The sequence below is a fragment of the Magnolia sinica genome, chromosome 18, assembly GCF_029962835.1.
Source record: "Magnolia sinica isolate HGM2019 chromosome 18, MsV1, whole genome shotgun sequence".
NCBI lineage: Eukaryota > Viridiplantae > Streptophyta > Magnoliopsida > Magnoliales > Magnoliaceae > Magnolia > Magnolia sinica.
In genome coordinates, this window is record NC_080590.1 from 54,959,406 (window position 1) to 54,978,232 (window position 18,827).

Here is an 18,827-nt window from a genome sequence, read left to right on the forward strand (position 1 = left end):
TTGGAACACCTTGGAGGTAGGTGAGTCATTGTACCTTGCCGAAGATGCTGCAAGTGGGGAATTCTTCGATGATGTACTCGATATTACTCCTTTGGGATTTCTTTGAAGATGTTGCTTGATTTGCTCCTTCAACAGATATTAAGGTGTCGGAGTGCTTTTTGGGTTTGGGAAGTAATATATGTTGGTCTTCGGAAAGGGGCATTACGGTTGATAGATGTTTCTCGGTGGAAGGAGGGGCGCCTGGTGTCCTCTATGTAGAAGGGATCTATCCGAAGCAGAAATAGCCGGTTGCGCTGAATTATTAAATAGACTCCCAACTTTTCCTTCCTTCCCCCAACGAAATGGACTCTTTACACTAGCTAGCTTCTCCTTTCGGGTCTTTCACAATCATATCTTTCTACAACTCGATTCGCCCTTGCAAATCCGATTTGAAAGACATCGTTCCTTTTGGATTTTGGTCTTATGGGGCCCCTCCGAAAGTCGCTTCTTTTGTTTGGCTGGCGGGTAGAAATCGAATCCTCAGTTCCTCACCATAAACAATCTTCAGAAGAGAGGGATGACCATCCTGAATGTTTGTCATCTGTGCATGTTTGACGTGGATTCAGGTGATCATATCTTCATTCACTACCCCTTCGCTGTAGAGATTTGGTCTAACATTCTTTCTATCTTCAGGGTGCATTGGGTTATGCCACTTCATTCCTTGCACCTGCTAGCGGCTATTCATGGGGTTTGCTTGCCAAAAGAAAGGCTAATTCTTTGGAGGCTGTCCCTTCTGGCAATCTTTTAGAATATTTGGCTCCAACGCAATGACTGCTGCTTCAACAACAAGATGCTCCCATGTGACCAAGTGCGCTGGAAGATAAAAAGGGATGTGGTTGATTAGGTTGTTTCGAAATTCAATCTCAATGTGGATGTATCTCATTCATCCTTGGGTTTGTAAATCCCTTTTCTTCACAAATTCCTTCTCAAAACAGTGCCTATGGATCAAGAGGAATAGGCGCTGTTTTGAGAATGTTTCCCGGCCCGTTTAGGTTATGATCTTGTGTGTGAAGGCCTCCTTTTTGAATGGGCCTCTATTCTCAATAGCCTTGATTGATTGCTATTTCTTCCTTTATTTTAAGCCTTTGCCTTCTGTGTATTCTTTTCTCGCTGGCGGTTGCTAGCGGGTCTTTAATAAAAAATCCCTTACTCTTCAAAAAAAGATGTTACTCCTTTGTAAGCGATGAGGGAGATTCCTGTTGGTAGCAATGATAATCCTTCTCCTACCTCTCTTCTGAATCATTCCTCACACTCTCGGGACATCAATTTGATGACGAAAGAGGAATTGTGATGGCACAAAGACATGTTGGAGCCTGTCGGCAAATCGGTAGGGATGTTCGTAGGTGCAGAAGACGACGATGTGCAAACTTCCATTAATTTTGTTTAGGAGAAGCTGATGCAGGACGAATGCATGTGGATAAACGATGAAGTGAGATCAATCAACAAATTAAATTAGATAATCAAAATCACAATCATGCCAAAATCATCAAATATCTCAGGAATCCAACATGAAACTATGAATAGTCTAATCCACAATCAAGAAATTACGCCATGCATGATCATTGGATACTAGATATTAGGATCTAATTGATGTAAGAACACCCAATTAGCATGGGAATAAGTCTATTTCAAAAGGGAAGGACTATTGCTACCTAGGGTTTGCTCGATAAGATTGTAGCCTAACCTAGGATTTGAGGAATTTGGGGAAAAAAATGTGGAATTAGGGTTTAGATGGTTTAATTGGCTAAGGGATTTAGGGGCATGGGTATTACTTGAGGGCCATTAGGGATTTAAGTGGTTGGAGGTTTGGGGTTTTAGGTTAATCAGGGAAATTTAGATTCTAGGGTTTAGGGATTTTGGAATTAGGGTTTTTAGAAATTGGGAAAAATAGGAAATTTGGGATCTAGGGTATAGGGATGGGAAATCAAGGGGTTTTGATGGAGGAAGCAAGGGGAAATCAAGGGATTGATGGGCTGTTCGTGCGGTCATCCTAGGGGCTCGTATGTTGATGCAAACCCGAAAGGAAAATAAAATAAATCAATAAGAAAAGAAAGAGATTGTGGGAAAAGATGCAACAATCCTCTAGCCAAATGCTAAAGATCACAAAAGCAAGATTGTGAGCAAGCTCAATAGTCCTCTAGTCTAGAACTAGAGCCCACTCTCCCTCCTTTCAACAACCACCGTAGAGAAAATAAGAAAATTTCATAAAGAGAATATTAATCAGTTTGTCTTATTCCATAGGCCATAGGTCCTATTTATAATAAACCTTACAATTTGTAATAAAAGAAATGGAATCTAAAAATCTATGAAAATAGGAAATAACCTAAATAACAAAGTATTCTAATTAAGAAAATGCCTAAAATAAGAAGATACTTAGATAAGAAAATATTTAAAATTATTCCCTGCTTAAAATAAAGATAGGAAAGAAAGAGCAGATTTTCTAATCGAGAGATTTGAAAAAAATGGGAAGTGATGATGGACTAAAAAAGGAAGGTGGTCCTTTTCTTGTACACATGTGCGGAGCCTGCACGTGTGGGATGTTGGATGATTGCATCACATGTGTGCTTGTACGGTCACACGTGTGGGTTGTTGGCTTGGGTTTTGGGGTCCTCAATGGTTGGGTTCGATTAGGGTTGAAGTTAGATGATGAAAATTTGAAGAAAAAGATGATTTTGGATGGCTTTGGATGGGAATGGAAGAAGAAAGATGAAGTTTTGGGAAAATACCTCTTTTGGATAGGAAGAGAGAAGGAAGATGATAGATGGGAAGCCTTGTACTTTCGTTGAATGGGGAATGGAATCACACTACACCCAAGCTCCAAATCACATGGAGTATTCTCCAAATCACATGAAGAAGAGAAAACACAAAGTTCTTTTTTTTTTTTTTCAAAATAATGGCATTAGGGCTCCCCCCTCCCTTCAGAAAGAGACTAATACAAAAAACCTCTCAGGAAAGAATTTTCATAAAAAACCTATCTCAAGTAAAACATAAAATAGTCCAAAAATAATAAAACAAATGACAAAAACTACTCAAAACAAATAAATCTAAACTATTCATGGTCAATGGGGTGGTCCATGATCAAGAGTGGTCCAAAGGCCCATTGTGCACAATCCAATAGTTCGATCGTTGCGTGCATTCAATCCAACAATCTAGACTCCTCAAGAATGTAGCCCCACATGCATTTCCTAGTGTAGGGTCTTCGAAGATGTATCAAATGCATTTGGGGTGTTCAAAACAGTCCACTTGGGCTCACGTAGTGGTCATCCATCCAGAGGTAGACCCTGAATGATGCTTTGATGTCCTCATCATAAGCAACCGAAAGTTTGAAGCAATTCGAAAAAAAAAATCTAGGTTGGAGAGGATTGATGAGCTTGGAGAGCTCTGTGAACTATGAAGTTGATAGTTGCAGTGGTGGCAAAAAAGGCAGTGGTCTAAGAATTGGTTACCAATGAAGCTTCTATCTTGGAACGCTGAGAGGGGGGAGGTCCTTCTTAGTGTCAGTTGTATTCAGGGAGATCTCGTCACAGTTTAAATGGTCTTTTACTGTGGTATATGGAATTTGTTCAAGATTTCAACGGAAAAAGCATGCTCGCCAAGGGTTGGGGGCCTCTTTCAAAGACTTAATTCCATAGAAAACGAGAGCAGAGTCTTTCATAGGCTTTCGGCCCATTAGCCTTATTGGAAGCAACTATAAGATTCCGGCCAAGGTGTTGGCTAACCAATTTAGATAGGTGCTCCCGTCGGTCATAGTAGAATATTAAGGAGCATTTGTTGCGAATAGATAGATTTTGGACAATGCATTTCTTGCCCATGAATGCATCGATTCTACACAGAGGGAAGGAATTAAGGGTGTGGTTTACAATTTGGACACATAAAAGGCATATGACCACGTCGAATGGGATTTCTTGGAATACATGTTGAGTAGAATTGGTTAGTTGGATGTGTGAATGTGTGTCGTCGACCTCCTTTTCCATATTGATTAATGCTTCAACAAAAGGTTTCTTTCAAGGATCAAGGGGCTAAAGGTAGGGGCACCCACTATCTCCTTTTCTATTTATAGTGGTTGTTGAAGCTTTGAGCCGCATGCTAATCAAAGGGCAAGAGGGGTGGGCCTCATATCGGGTTATATCGGGGGCAAGGAATGGGGTTCGGATCACTCATCTACAATTTATGGGTGACACTTTGTTATTTTGCGATGTGGATGAAGTCAAGGTAGATAACCCAAGGAAGATATTGGGGTGCTTAAAAGAAGTATTGGGACTTAAGATAAATGTTCGGAAGAGCGAGATACTCAGATTTAAGTAACGAATGGACAGTTTAATTAGCAAGTGTCTTCAGGTGTGGAGTAGGCTCCTTTCCATCTACCTACTTGGGTCTTCCCCTAGTTTGCCCAAGCACTTATGGAGTAAGGTGATAGAGATGTTTGAGTGGGAAGTATCAAAATGGAAGGCGGGACACTTGTCATTGGTAGGGTGCGTTGCTCTCATCAAGGCTACCCTTTCTAATCTTCCTGTATATTTCATATCATTGTATAAATGCCCTAAATATATGTATTGGAAAGAATTGACAATCTGCATAGGGACTTTGGCAAGGAGTATAAGAGAAACGTAAATTTCATCCTCTCAAGTGGGAAGAAGTGTGCAAACCACTTTCTGCTGGAGGAGTAGGCATTAGGAATTTGGAATCTTTGAACGTATCTCTTCTTGGTAAATGGCAATGGAGATTTGGGGTGAAAGTAGGAAGCCTATGGAGGGAAGTTGAAGCTATTTTCCGAATTTGTTAAATGACAATTACTCTATGAGCATAGAGATAGAAGGAACCATAAACTCAAATAACGTTAGAGTCCATAGATACTTTCGTAGGATTAGGATATCTGAAGTGAAAGAAGCTTTGAGAAAGACGAAAATAGGAAAGGCCCTTGGACTAGATGGTATACCAGTAGAGGTTTGGAAGTGTATGGGAGATACTGGGTTATTTTGGTTGACAAAGTTGTTCAACAAGATGGTAAGATCAAAGAAAATGCCAGATGGATGAAGGAAAAGTACTGTTGTACTTATTTATAAAAATTACAGAGCTGCACCAACTATCGTGGGATTAAACTTATGAGCCATACTATGAAACTTTGGGAAAGAGTAATTGAACAAAGACTGAGGCATGAGACGAATGTATCAAAAAATCAATTTGGTTTCATGATAGGGAGGTCTACTGTTGAAGCTATTTTCTTACTCAGACAACCGATGGAAAATATAGGGAGAGGTGGAAGGATCTCCATATGGGTCTACTGTTGAAGCTATTTTCTTACTCAGACAACTGATGGAAAATATAGGGAGAGGTGGAAGGATCTCCATATGGTCTTTATTGGCTTAAGAGAAAGCTTACGATTGGGTCCCTAGAGAGCTAATCTAGTGAGTGTTGGGAGAGAGGGGTTTAAAAATGATATGTTTGACATGATTAAAGATATGTTTGAGGGAGAAGTAATTCAGTAACAAATATGAGGACCAGTGAGATCCCAATAACCGTAGGCTTCTACCAAGGGTTGGGGTTGAGCCCGTTCTCTTTGGTTGTTAGTTATGGACTAGTTAACGAGGCATTTGTAGGAAGAGATCCCATGGGATATGTTATTTGGAAATGACAGTTTTGATTGACATTTTTTTTTTTTTTCGATTGAGAAGGCTCTAATGGAGTCTTTGAAGATCGCTTGGATCTGGATGTCACACCCTTTTTCTTCATCTTCTCTTCACCCATCATTATGGCATGATAATGTGCTTCAGATGTGTGGATCCATGATCCATTATGTCATAATAAGATCCTACCAAAATAAAAAATGTCATAATAAGTTCGTAGAATTATTCCATGTGCAACTTTGCATGCTTTCATTTCCTTTGGTGAAGATGCGAAACTTAAGAAGAAGATAATACATGTAATTCGGTGGCAAAAATCTATGGTTAAACCTTCTTGTCATCTTTTGCCAACTTTTGATCCTCAATTTCACCTCGTTCTCCTGTGTTTGCCGAAGTTTCATCCACTGCGCGATTATGTCGATCCTTAACTTCATGGCAACTAGTTTCTTTTTTTCTTTTTAATGATCCAAGAGTTTTTTTGGTTCAAAGTATTCTTCCAACTGCTAGCCATATAGAAACATCCAACTGTGGAATTCTGGAAGATAAAACTTTAACACCTGAATCATAGTGTTGATCGTGGTACTAGCTCCTTTGTTCATTTCTCCTACAACCCCGGGTCTTAGATGCTTTTGTTGTACCAGATCATGCTTGAATGTCACTTAGCTTCGTCTTCTTCCCACTGCATTATCAATTGGATAAGTTGATTTGACTTATTACACATACTGCGCATCATGGTTGTCAGACTTTGGTCCATTGATTTTTAGATATTCTCTCTTCTGTGGAGCTAGCTCTGCTTGTTGCATTTGTGAAATCCTAACTGCTGGGTTCTGATGCTTGGCTGATTTAGAGTAGATCCTAGCATAGGATCAAAACAGGTTGAGTTCCTATGGAACTTGCTATGATACCAAATTGATGCATCGGGATAGGTAGAAACATCCCCTTTTTTATTGCAATCCTTAATGAACGAGAGGTCTCAGTCAGATTCTCTGATAAGTAACTATGAGGCAACTATGATTCTATTACCAAAAACAAACTTTTTTATTTTTTTTGAATTTCTATGAATAATTTATTAAAAGAGCCTGAAAAACACTCAGGACAAAATACAACCGAAAAAAAATAAATTACAAATCCAAAATAGAGTGAGCTACACTGATGTCAACTTGAAGAAGCTTTGAAGCCCACTCGCATGCATCCCTTTTTGCCTTCCAGAGATTCCCAAATACAAACTTTACTGCAGGAATATATAAAATAGCAGAAAATATAATTCAATTTCCAGCAATTGAGTACCCAAAAAACCAGCTGTAAAAAAAACAAAAAAAAAAAAAAACCCCCAAAACAACCCCAAACATTTCTCACTTCTGACTTCAACATAGATCCAGTTACATTTGACTTCAAACAAAAGCTACAACATTAGCCATTATTCTTTTTGTGGCTTTCATCAGCCCTAAATACTTGCTAAGCGGATCCTCAGACTTTCTTCTAATCTCGTCCATTAACTCTAATTAAAGGGACTCCATAGGAATAAATCTACTTGAAATGATAAAATCCCAAACCACCATGACTTCCACCCAAATGGCTCTTGTGAACGGATCTCTTCTTTAGCTGTCTTAAAACCAATGGTTTGCACACCTTTAAAAAAAAAAAAAAACAATCGCTTTCACATCTATAGTTATGACAAGAGCATCTTTTGATAGAGGGCTGCTGAGGTCAGTACCAGGCTGATTTCAGTATGATGTTTCCCAACTTTTGCTCTCAAAACTTGCAATATGGGTCCCATCTTTGCTGTCAGTTCCCCAAAGGCTGAATCTGGGCATCTATCGTTGACACTCGTGGTCTGTTCGGGGGCTTGCTTCGTAAATGTATTGGGCTACATCAGTCCCTAAAGACTTCCGAAGATTACATTTGCTTTTGCTTCTGTTAGCAGGCTTAGAACCTGCACTCATGACTGCATCAGTGAAAAATTAGATCATACTCAGGTAGAGTATGGAGGATCATACAGCTGCACGTTCCCAATGTTGACATAGTATGGGTGTAATAGAGATCCAGACTTTTTCAACTGTGGGCCCACAGTTGCAGGAAAATTGCTTAAAATCACTCCGGCTGGACAATCCTAACCTTACCCATTGTTGTTTCTCTTTCAGTCATCCATTTGGTGATCAATGATATGGCGAGGATTGGTTGATCAGTCCGATTTATTTTTTTGTTTTTTGGGGACATGCCTTGCACACATGGCGCAACCAATCTGGACAGTCTGGGTTGATTCACATGCTTTCCACCTATATGGTGGTTCTATGCATGAGTATGACAAACTATACTCCGCTACAATAAGGTATAATTCCTTTACGTTGGAATTTAGGTTCTAGGTTTTTCAGTTCCGAGCCGGTAAGTCTGATGGATTTGATCAGTTTTGCTTAGCCGGTAGTCTAAATTCATTTATTTATTTTTGGGTTCTTTTGCTGGTTCTGAAGTGCAATTATTATTATTATTTTTTTTCCAATTGAATTATGATCTATTTGAAAATATGTAATGAAATATGGGCTTTTAATATTTCTTTATTGCACGAAAGTTAATGCCTGCAATCACTAATTTCAGATTGGCGGGGAGTTCTTGATACAAGCCAACATTCAGAAACGGCAAAGACTTCAAGAGGACTATGAAACAGCGCTTGTTCAACAGTCTGAGGTGCGTTGACATGTGTGATGCCTTCTTCCTTTTGGAACTTGGGTATAGTCACATAAACTCAGGGTGAACATCGATAATATCAACCAATATTATTGATATCGATATCATCGATATTGCACCGATATCATCGATATTGCACCTCAATTATATAAAACCTATAGGAAGTTGTGAGACTTTTGGATATCATCATATCAATGATATTATCGCAATGTATTGATAATGTATCATCGATACATTGATACTAACAACCATTATTTGCAATATCGATAATATCGTCCAATATTATTGGTATCACTCCTCAGGGATACAAAACCTCAGTGGAGTATAAAAATCCCTGGTATCGCTCAATTTATTGCAATGCATCGTGCGATATCACAAATGTCACGATATATCACGAGGTATCGTTATAGTCCTTTTTGATTTTTTCCCATTTATTGATGATATCTATCGATGAATATTGTTGATACTATTAGGGAACTGCGGTTGTGTTGAGAGGAAATGCAAAAAATCCTTCATTTCTTGTATTTTTCCTTCTTTTTCCCTCTTCTAAATACATCTAGGATAGATTTCGGTCCATCCTCTTGAATCTTTTGGGAGAAAAACAAAAATTTCAAGTTGGAATCAAGATCAAAGCATATTTGGGGCTGGTTTCGATTTAGTGAGTATTTTTGCATTTTGATCCTTTTTTTTTTTTTAATCATATAAATTCAGTACCAAAAGGTTGGAAATGCTTGATTCATCATGTTTTGCATGGAAAATTAAAGATTTAACCCATCGATTTCAAGATTTGTGGGTAGGTGGTCTGATTTGGGAAAAATGGGGGATTAATCGAAGTTTCTATAATTTCTCCCAAATTGGTTGCAACCTTATTGTCCAAACATGAAATAAAAAATGTATGAGGCCTGATCTACTGATTTATGTAATTTGGAGATTTTTTGGAAAAAATATTTTTTAATTAAAAAATAAAAAAAATGATATATTTTTTCTTCGAAATTTCACTTATATCAACGGTCAATTAGGCCCAATTTCAGAGTATGTAGGAGTGTTTGATGAAATCATCATCACATACAGTCTAATTTCAAGATTTGGGGGTAGGTTGTCCGATTTTGGGGGAAATTGGGAAAATTCAAAAAATTCTCAATTTCCCCCATATTGGTTGCATTCTTATTATCTTGCTTGTGTTTTCGCACATGTCTTCTTACATTTATAAATTATATGAATAGACTTCGAATATACTTGCATCAGTCCAGTCAGACGACATATAGCTTAGGACCCTATACAAAGGAAACGTATAATGTGCACTTGTTTTTTGTGATGTTATGGTTTAAAAGTGTGTATCTATGTCCTTTTTAACAATTCCTGATGTTTCATTGAAAAATTCGACCAATTTCCCAATGTTTCCCCATGTTTCCCAAAGAGTGCGATAAATTCCCCGATACAAACAATATGTCCCATGTGATTACCGATATGTATTTGTATTCCAAGGGTGCGATACGTAACACAATACTGATACGGTAAACATTGATGACAACAACACTGGGGTTCTCTTAAAAATTTGAAAAAGAAACCTTACAAAATCCCAAAATTTGTCAAATCTTTCACTTCTAATCCATTTCTTAGATTTATAAATGATATGAATTGATTTTGAATATAGTTTTTTTTTTTTTTGAAAGATGATGCAAATTTATTGGGGATAGAAGTCAAAGAAAAACAAAACTATACAAACAAAAGAAAAAGGAAAGGAAAAGAAAACAATAAAAGAAAAGAAGAACAAGAAAAGGGAACCACAGACACTCCAAAACCCAACTTGAACCCACTCAAAGAAGCCACTCATATAATAACATGAAAACCAGGTTAATCACCCTCAACTGCTTTGGTTGTGAAAGACTTGGTGATTTCTTTCCTACCAAATCAACCATTAGATGGCCAAGAGAGCAAGCCTCCATTTTCGAGAACTAAAGTAGCCTTGTGAATCTCCATGCCAAGCTTGAAATTGAGGATCCATCGACTCAGGCATCACCCATGACACGCCCGAAGATCGAAAAATGCTAAACCACATCACCCGAGAGAAGGAAGAATGTATAAAGAGGTGATCCAAAGACTCCTCCATGTTTGAACACAACAGGCAGTCATTTGGAAGCACAATAGATCATTTCTGGAGGTTGTCGATTGTGAGAATCATTCTCCCTGCTAGCCAGCCGCACCCCCCCCCCCCCCAACACACACACACACACCAAATGTCCTACCAAAATCTGACCCTCAAACTCTCCCCCACTGCAAAACTGAACTTTTTGAGCACCCTAAGGGTCACCCAAATAATCATTTCCCAATGAATGAGGCTTGATAAGACGAAACTGCCAAACCACTTACCCAAAAGCGTGGAGTTAACAGGATTAAGCCGCCTAATTGAATTTAGTTGCATCACTTCTGTTAGACAACATATAGTTTAGGACCTCATGCAAAGGAAACTTATTATGTGCACTTATTTTTTGTGATCTTTTGATTTCTAAGTGTGTAATGACATCTTTTTTAACATCCCTATAGGTTCCATTGAAAAATTTGACCAATTTTGCAATGTTTCTCTAAAACTACAAAACATCATGCGATGCATCCAATATTTCCTATGCGATAACCAATATGTTTCCATATCCTAAAGGTGCCATATATCTGTCGATACCGATATTGAAAACATTGTCTGATTCTACCATGCAATGTCACTAGGCACTTAGATTTGCTTCTTTTTTTGCCTCTCCCCACGTTCTGTTGTTTATGTTTTTTGACCTTTTGACAATGGCAAAATGTATCTTTTTGGGCATAAATTAGCTGCACTTGCTGTCATCCATAGTTTGTAAGTGTGCATGTTTAATCTACCTTTACCAAACCATATGCCTTGAATTGTGGTGCTTTTGCACTTGTAGTTAGCAGTGTTCACAATATTGATACTATTGGCCGATATAATCGTCATCGTTGGCCAGTGACACAAAACCTGTCAGGAAAAAAAGAAGAAGAATTGTTTGTATTGTGCAATTTATCGCATGATATTGTACGATTTTTTTGCGATATCACCAATATTATCGATATTATTGTGTTTTTATCAGCGGATTTTATCATGGACTCATGGGTTTACTGTAGACTCTGTTACGAACTCATGGTTCTACTGTAGCTAACAACCATTCAACGATAATTTCAACGATAAAAGGGCCAGGAATGTCGGGGTTGCATGATTACTGATTTTTTTTAAAAAATAAATTTTAAAGCGGGAAAATCTTTCAATCCATGTGAGAGGGGATTTTTGTACCTGTAGAAAAATATTTTGTGATCGGAAGTAGAATTTGGTGGGCCGCTTGATCGATCGACAGTGGTGCACCGCACGTGCGATTTTTTTTTTTGAATTTTCAATTTTTTTTAGATTTAAATTGCGAAGGACATTTTGGCCACAAGTTTGCAAAAAATCCCGAAGATTTGGGTTTAGTTGAGAGATTTTATGGTTTTCAGAAGGACCAGAATCCTCTGTTTCGAAAATGGCTTTGCAAGCCTTTTAAGGGAACGCGGGTTGTGTATTACCCCCATCAGATGTAGCTAGAGATGGGCAGTCCTGTCATGCCCTCTGTGGGTTCCACCTTGATGTATATGTTTTATTCAATCCGTCCATCTATTCTAGAAGATCATTTTAGGACATGAGTCCAAAAATGAGATATATTGAAGGCTAAAGTGGACCACACCACAGGAAGCAGTGGAGATTGAAGGCCTACCATTGAAAACTTTTTGGCAAGGACATAAGTTTTGGATCAAGCTGATATTTATTTTTTACCTTCATTTAGGTCTATGTGACCTTCTGAATAGGTTGGATGGCAAATAAACATCACAATGGGCCCTAGGAAGTTTTGAATAGAAAGCGTTCTATCACCACTGCTTCCTATGGTGTGGTCCACTGGAGCCTTCAATCTGCCTTTTTTGGGATCATTCCCTAAAATGACCTGTTAAAAATGGATGGACTATGTGGATAAAACATATAAAACACGGTGGGCCCCATACAGCCCCTGGTAGGTCCGTCCGTCTCTTGCTACGTCCTAGCGGGGGTATTACCCAATCAATGCTCTTTTTACGGGAGCGGAACGGATTAAGAGTGTTACAGGCTGGGTATTACCCTTACCATGGGGCCCACCTTGATGATTTGGTTTATATCCACATCGTCCATCTGTTTTTTAACCCATTTTAGGACGGGGTCCCAAAAATTATGCAGATCCAAATCTTAGGTGGACCACACCACATGAAAAGTGGTGATTAAGTGTTTCACCATTAAAAATTCCAAAGGGCCCATCGTTAGGTTTTCATCATGTTGCATTCCAACCTATTGATAATGTCAAGAAGATCCGGATTAAGGGAAAAATACAAAGATCATCTAGATCTAAAACTTTTGTGCCCCATAAAAAGTTTTTAATGGTCATTCATCATTGTTTCTAGTGGTATGGTCCACCTGAAATTTAGATCTTCTTAAGGTTTGGGATCGCGCCCTAAACTGAGATGGAAAAACAAATGGACGGTGTGGATATACAAAAAATACATCAAGGTGGGCCCCACACAGTTACAGTAACACCCACTAAGGTGTTACCTAGGTAACAACTAATCTGCTCCCCTTTTTATGTGCGACTTCCATGCGAGCAGTCAACGTACTCTGTGGGCCCCACCATGATATCATGTGTTTTATCTGCACCGTCCATGTATTTTGGATGATTAGTTTAGGGCATGAGCCGAAAAATGAGTCAGATTCACATTTCAGGTGGAGCACACTATGAAAACAGTGGTGATTTAAAGCTTACCATTAAAAGCTTCTTTGACCCACCTTAACATTAATTTGCCATCCAACCACTTTTTAGGCCCCCTTGTTTCATCACATAACATGTAGATGAAGGGAAAACCAAATATCATCTTGATCGAAAGTTGGGGCCCCTAAGAAGTTTTTAGTGGTAGTCATTCAATGATCACTGTTTCGTATGGTGTGGTCCACCTCATATTTGGATCTGCCTCATTTTTTTGGCCCATGCCCTAAAATTATTTGCCAAAATGATTTGACGGTGTAGATACACTGTATTACATTGAGGTGGCCCCATGGTCAGGGTCCTTCCCAATTCACTTTTAGCTCTTGGATTTAGGGAAGCGGATTGCGTATTGAGTAAACTCTTTGGTGAGCAGATTAGGTGTTACCTAGGTAACACCTTAGTGGGTGTTAGGCTTTAGAAGCTAATGTGTTGCCCTTACAATATGAAGTTACGAGAGAGGCTGCTACGAGGCAAAGGAAGAAGAAAAGCGCAGAGGACCCATTGGACCTAATGGCGATCAGACAACATGCATTTGTTGAGTTCGAGGAAGAGGATCCAATTTATCACTGGGTTAGGTCGAATGACTTGGATGCTTCGAATGGGCAGCCGGAGCCACATGTGGCAGCGTGACAAGGGATTGATGTTGATGCACTTGTGGAGTGGTAGAGTTCTTCAGAAGAGGCATTTAACCCATTAATGAGGAGTTTGGAGAGCAGCCCATGACAATCACTATCACATGGGACATGTGGCGGGCATGCATTATTTGACACCGAGACTGAGACAGAGTGATGCTAGTGACAATGGTGATGGCAACGATGGTGATGGGGGTGATGGCGATGGGGATGGTGGTGGCAAGAGAGAGTCTCAGAGGCCTCTTAGCCCATTTACTAGGGAGAGGGATTTTGATCATGCCACCCAGGATACTGACTATGGTTCTCGTCCAGATGAACCATGACCCCATCTTGTCATTAACAAGGCATACACTCGTAAAAAGCCATTGGAGAAGAAGAAGACCACATAACTAAGAAAATTAGAGGAGTGGTTACTGGCCATATCCAAGAAGGATGCATACAGTCGTGGGAGTATTAGAGGCTCTAGACGGGGATCACGGAGGACGAAGGGGAGCTCGAATTTTAGGCCTCGGCATGATTATTGATTATAGACATAGGAGAGTTAATGCATGGGCATTTTCACACTAGGCTCAAGTGGGGTTGCCTGTGTGATGCAGGGGCACACTCGGGGTGGGCAGCCCATGTGAGGCGGTACCCATGTGAAGTGGGGCCCACGAGGGGGGTTCGGCTGAGGTCCTAATCCATGGGATGTGGGGCCTGGGCTATAAGATAAAGGGATTAATTTGCCATGCTCTATCAGTTTGAGCTTTTAGAGTTAGTGGTTAATTGTCCCGCATCAAGAGTAGTTCAAGCTTTGTACCACATTATGGGTATGGATATTGAGCTAATGGATATGCGGCGAGCGACTCCAATAGTTACGGCTCATCGTTTTTTGACTACGGTCAAGATTTTACTTTCGCATATGGGCAGGGATATGGTCAACAATATGGATATGGAGAGCAGTATGGATACCTAGGACTTCCATCTACGTTCCTTTTCCTTTTTTTTTTTTTTTTCTTCTTTTTCCGTTCTCTATTTTAGCATTGCATGCTTGCAAGCTACCGAAACCTTAAATCTGTAAATCTAAAGTCAATGCATACGCTCAAAAAGTCAAAAGCTAGCACTCAACACTTACCTGACAGACAACAATAGCCATACACCATAGTGGACCATTATATGCCCAAAAAAAATATTGCTTTGTCTGTTTACTTGCACCTTTTATCCTTCAAAAATTTATCTTACACCTTTTGATTTTTGATTTTTGATTACTTAAAAGGTTCAAGCTTACGCGCAACTGACATGTATAAGCTGATACATGTGTCAGTTTTTTTTTTTTTTTTTTTTTTTTTCTTTCTGGAAAAGCAATAAACCGCAATGGTACCAATCTTTTACACCTTGTTCATATCCTGGTTGCATGCGCGTGTACGTGGGTGGATGTGCTGAACAATATTTACATGGATACTTTTCCTAACAGAGTTATATCCCTGTATTGCATAATATTTGCATGTGTTTTGAGTCCATTCTTTGATTCTTTGCATCATAACCTTGTCTGCATAGTAAAAAGTTTCATGGCATATGGGTCAACTTTTAAAGATATAATGGGGTGCCCTTCCTAGGCAACGGTTTAAAAAAATCATTTGAAACCGGTAAGTATCTGGTATTGGAGGGTGGTGGTTGAAACTGGTAAGTATCTGGTATCAGAGGGTGGTGGTTGAACACACTGCCCCGATTCACATTCAGGACACCAAAATCAGGTTGACTTGGTTCTGACTTGACTGTGTCGGAGCAATGTGTTTGAGGCGGGATGATTCAGACTGAGTCATCCCCGATGACTCGCCGGACTTCTTTGAATCAAGTTGTGTGGGGCTCAATTCATCCATGATATTTTTTGATAATCTGTCCTGTTCATCCCATGAGGCCATCCATTATCGGCCCTTAGCCCAAATTACAGCCAAAAATGAACTCAAGTTGGCCACAGCAGTGGTAACAATTGGGAGAATGCCCACCCTAGAAAAATATGCAGTTTTTTGGGGCCAACCATTGTGTCTATCTCCTATCCAATGTGTTCATGAGGTGAGACATATCAAGATGAAGGGACACCCAAAATATATGATTGATCAAAAACTCAGGTGGGCCACGGTAATTGAATTAAGAAATTTAGGGGGGTGTTTACATTATTTCCTTTGTTGTGGCCTGCCTAAGTTTTGGTTCATCTTGATTTTTTGGGGTATCTTATCATCATGGTGTGGCTGGCACGGTTTGGATGCTGCACATGAATTAACATGGCCCCACAAGCCAAACCAGTCGATGTAGTTGAGACGTGGTGTGTACATTCGCTGCCGTTTTAGTGTTTATGATTTCTGTGTTGTGTTTTGATAACTGTCTGTGAAAACTAAAGAGGCTGGATCCTCTGCAACATTTGTAGAATAAACTTATCTACAACATGCTGTGTGAAGCCCACTACATGTAAAATCATGTCAAAATCAAGCTGATACAAAGCTTAAGTAGGCCACTACATGTAAAATCATGTCAAAATCTCTAAAATCGCGTGGTGTGGTCCACCTGCATTTTGAATGGCCTGGAATTGCCCATTCATCTTGGTGGGGCAAATATTCTGAATGATTTGGATGACATATATGAAACAAGGTAGGTGTCACAAATAATATGAAGGTTCTAATGGTGGGCATCCGTCCCAACAACTGTTCCCTGTGGTGTGGCCCACCTGTGTTTTGCATTTGTTCTGATTATTAGGACACAGGGCAAACTTGAAGGGAGTCTCCTTTTGGATGGTTTGGATATAGTTCCTATAGCACGTTGGGCCCTACACATTGCATTGTAGAATAAGTTTCTTCTACAAAAGTTGTAGAGGTGCCTGCCTCAAATCTGAATTTGAATTGACAAGTTATTTCATACTCTGGTAGAGTCTGACGCTTGATACACAATGCACTTAGAATTGTACATGTGGCATACATCAGCTCATATTAAACTGACTAAATTGTGGTGTCCACTGTTTTTGAGTCAGTTCCAAAATCAGATTGGTTGAACAATCCCAACCGCTGATTCAGGGAGACTTGTTTGTTGAAATAGGTCTGTCGGACCTTGGTGGTGACTCATCCTTTTACATATGGCATTAAACACAGCCATCTGAACAGTCAAAATTTTGGAATACATTGTGGATGGAGCCTATATATAAGATTTAAATATCAAGAAATCCTAATCATCTGGTCAGGGCTGAATGGAGCATAGATTTGGCGTATCGACTGATAAGGCCCCGATGCAGACCGTTATCAGCAGTGACTGATATGGTATTCGGAATTCACTTTTTAAACCTTGTTCGCAGACTGCGAGATTTTAGGTTTCTCCATTTTCATAGGGAGTCAAATTCAGTGCTGGATCACTTGGTTAATGATAGTTTATTTTTGGTTCTTTATTTATTAGGCATTTAACCTTTGATTTGGTCTTGGCTTAAGTCCTTCATTGTCTTCCTTTTTCCATAAGAGTTTCTTTATAGAGATTTCTCATACTAATGTAAATAAAACCAGGGAGTAGTGGATGGTAGGATGAAGACCATGGAAACAGTAGATGTCGAAGCTGGTGTTGATGATGCACCTAGGCGAAAACAAGGTCGTGGTAGGGCACGGTCAGTGACAAGCAGGGGACGTGGTTCAAGGGCTAATGATCAAGCTCGCTCCCAGAGTTCCTCATTTTCACCATCAAATGGTCATCTTGGGAACTCGGCACATAAGGTTTGTACAATACTTTATACCTTCTAGAGCTTCTATTTCCTTTTCCTTTACACACGCGCGTGCGCGCACACACACACACACACCTGATTAGTCATTTTCATTTCATCTTCTTTATTGTTTCCCAATGTTGGATAAAGTTTGGGTAAGACGTAAGAGCATGCACCTTGGCATCTAGCTATGCATCACTGTATTTACAATCAGGCAAGCATGTCTGTATATTTCCCATGATGGAGTAGTTATATATTGGGACAGTGGAATCCATCTTTATATATATATATATTCCTACTTTACAATATACTATTGGTTGAAGATGGAATATAGCCATGAACCCCTTGCTCACATGTACAAATTTGATAGTAGTATTCTTTTGATAGTATATAACTTGTTCAAAAGAAGGATATCCATTGAAATATCTGATAGGTTAATGTTGAGGCATAAAATAAAGGATCAAGATTGAATAAAAAAGAAGACGAAAGTTATGAAAATAGAAAGAAGAGAATGAAGAAAGTGAAGACTCATGGTATCGCGCCAACCTGCGCAAAGGGTACTGATTGCGCGGGTCGGTGCAAAACCCCATTTTTGGTTGTGTGCTCCTGCACAAAAGGTAGACTGATTAAGAAGTTGGGGTCTTTGTGACGAACCACGCAACAGTGTAGTGTTTTGCGGACCCGCGCAAATAGGATAAGGTGTTGCGCGGACAGGCTCAAATGAAGATCTGGGTATGCTGACGTGGATGGCTGAGATTTGATGAAAGGTGGGCCCATGACACGGACTTCAAGTGTTCGCATATGTGGAAACCTATAAATACCCGACTCCCCCTCTCATTTGGACAGGTGGAAGATTTTGAAGAAGATCAGAGCTCCGAAGAAGAAGAGAAGACTGAAGGTATCAGAGGAAGAAGGAAAGAGAGAGAGGGCTTTGTGGCTGTTGCGCGGGCCCGTGCAATAGTGCCATCAATGTCCAATGGTTGAAATGCTGCTGAAATTACTATGGATTTGATCTTCGTAGCTTTCTTAGTCTTCAGTTTTCCTTCCATACAAGGACATGAGCTCAAGAAAGAGAGATCGGATGATCAGATCCGCACAACATTCCTCTCAATGAGATGACTAAATCACAAGCCGAAATGCTGACGGATTTGATATTCAGATTCGATATTCGAACTCTTGCGATTTTTGTATTTTAAATAATCTATCTTAGAATTAAGGGAAATCAAAGGGTGTAGATGAACTCAATATGAATAAATATGATGATTGTTCTCTATACGCTCTCTCTGTTATAATTAAATAAGATAATCTCCCAAATCGAATG

At 39.5% G+C, this 18,827-nt stretch overlaps 1 protein-coding gene across 6 annotated transcripts in view; it reads left to right on the forward strand.

Annotated features, from left to right (window-relative positions):
• LOC131233905 (serine/threonine-protein kinase TOUSLED) overlaps window positions 1-18,827 on the forward strand; it is an 82,565-nt gene that overhangs the window by 13,179 nt on the left and 50,559 nt on the right. For 4 of the 6 annotated variants that reach the window (XM_058230746.1, XM_058230750.1, XM_058230745.1 and 1 more), the window contains exons 2-3: window positions 8,253-8,342; window positions 17,316-17,519. In XM_058230746.1, the coding sequence (XP_058086729.1) occupies window positions 8,253-8,342; window positions 17,316-17,519 (294 nt within the window). Of the gene's footprint in view, window positions 1-7,866; window positions 7,990-8,252; window positions 8,343-17,315; window positions 17,520-18,827 lie in introns of those variants that run through there. The other 2 variants (XM_058230749.1, XM_058230748.1) reach the window with 2 other exon arrangements.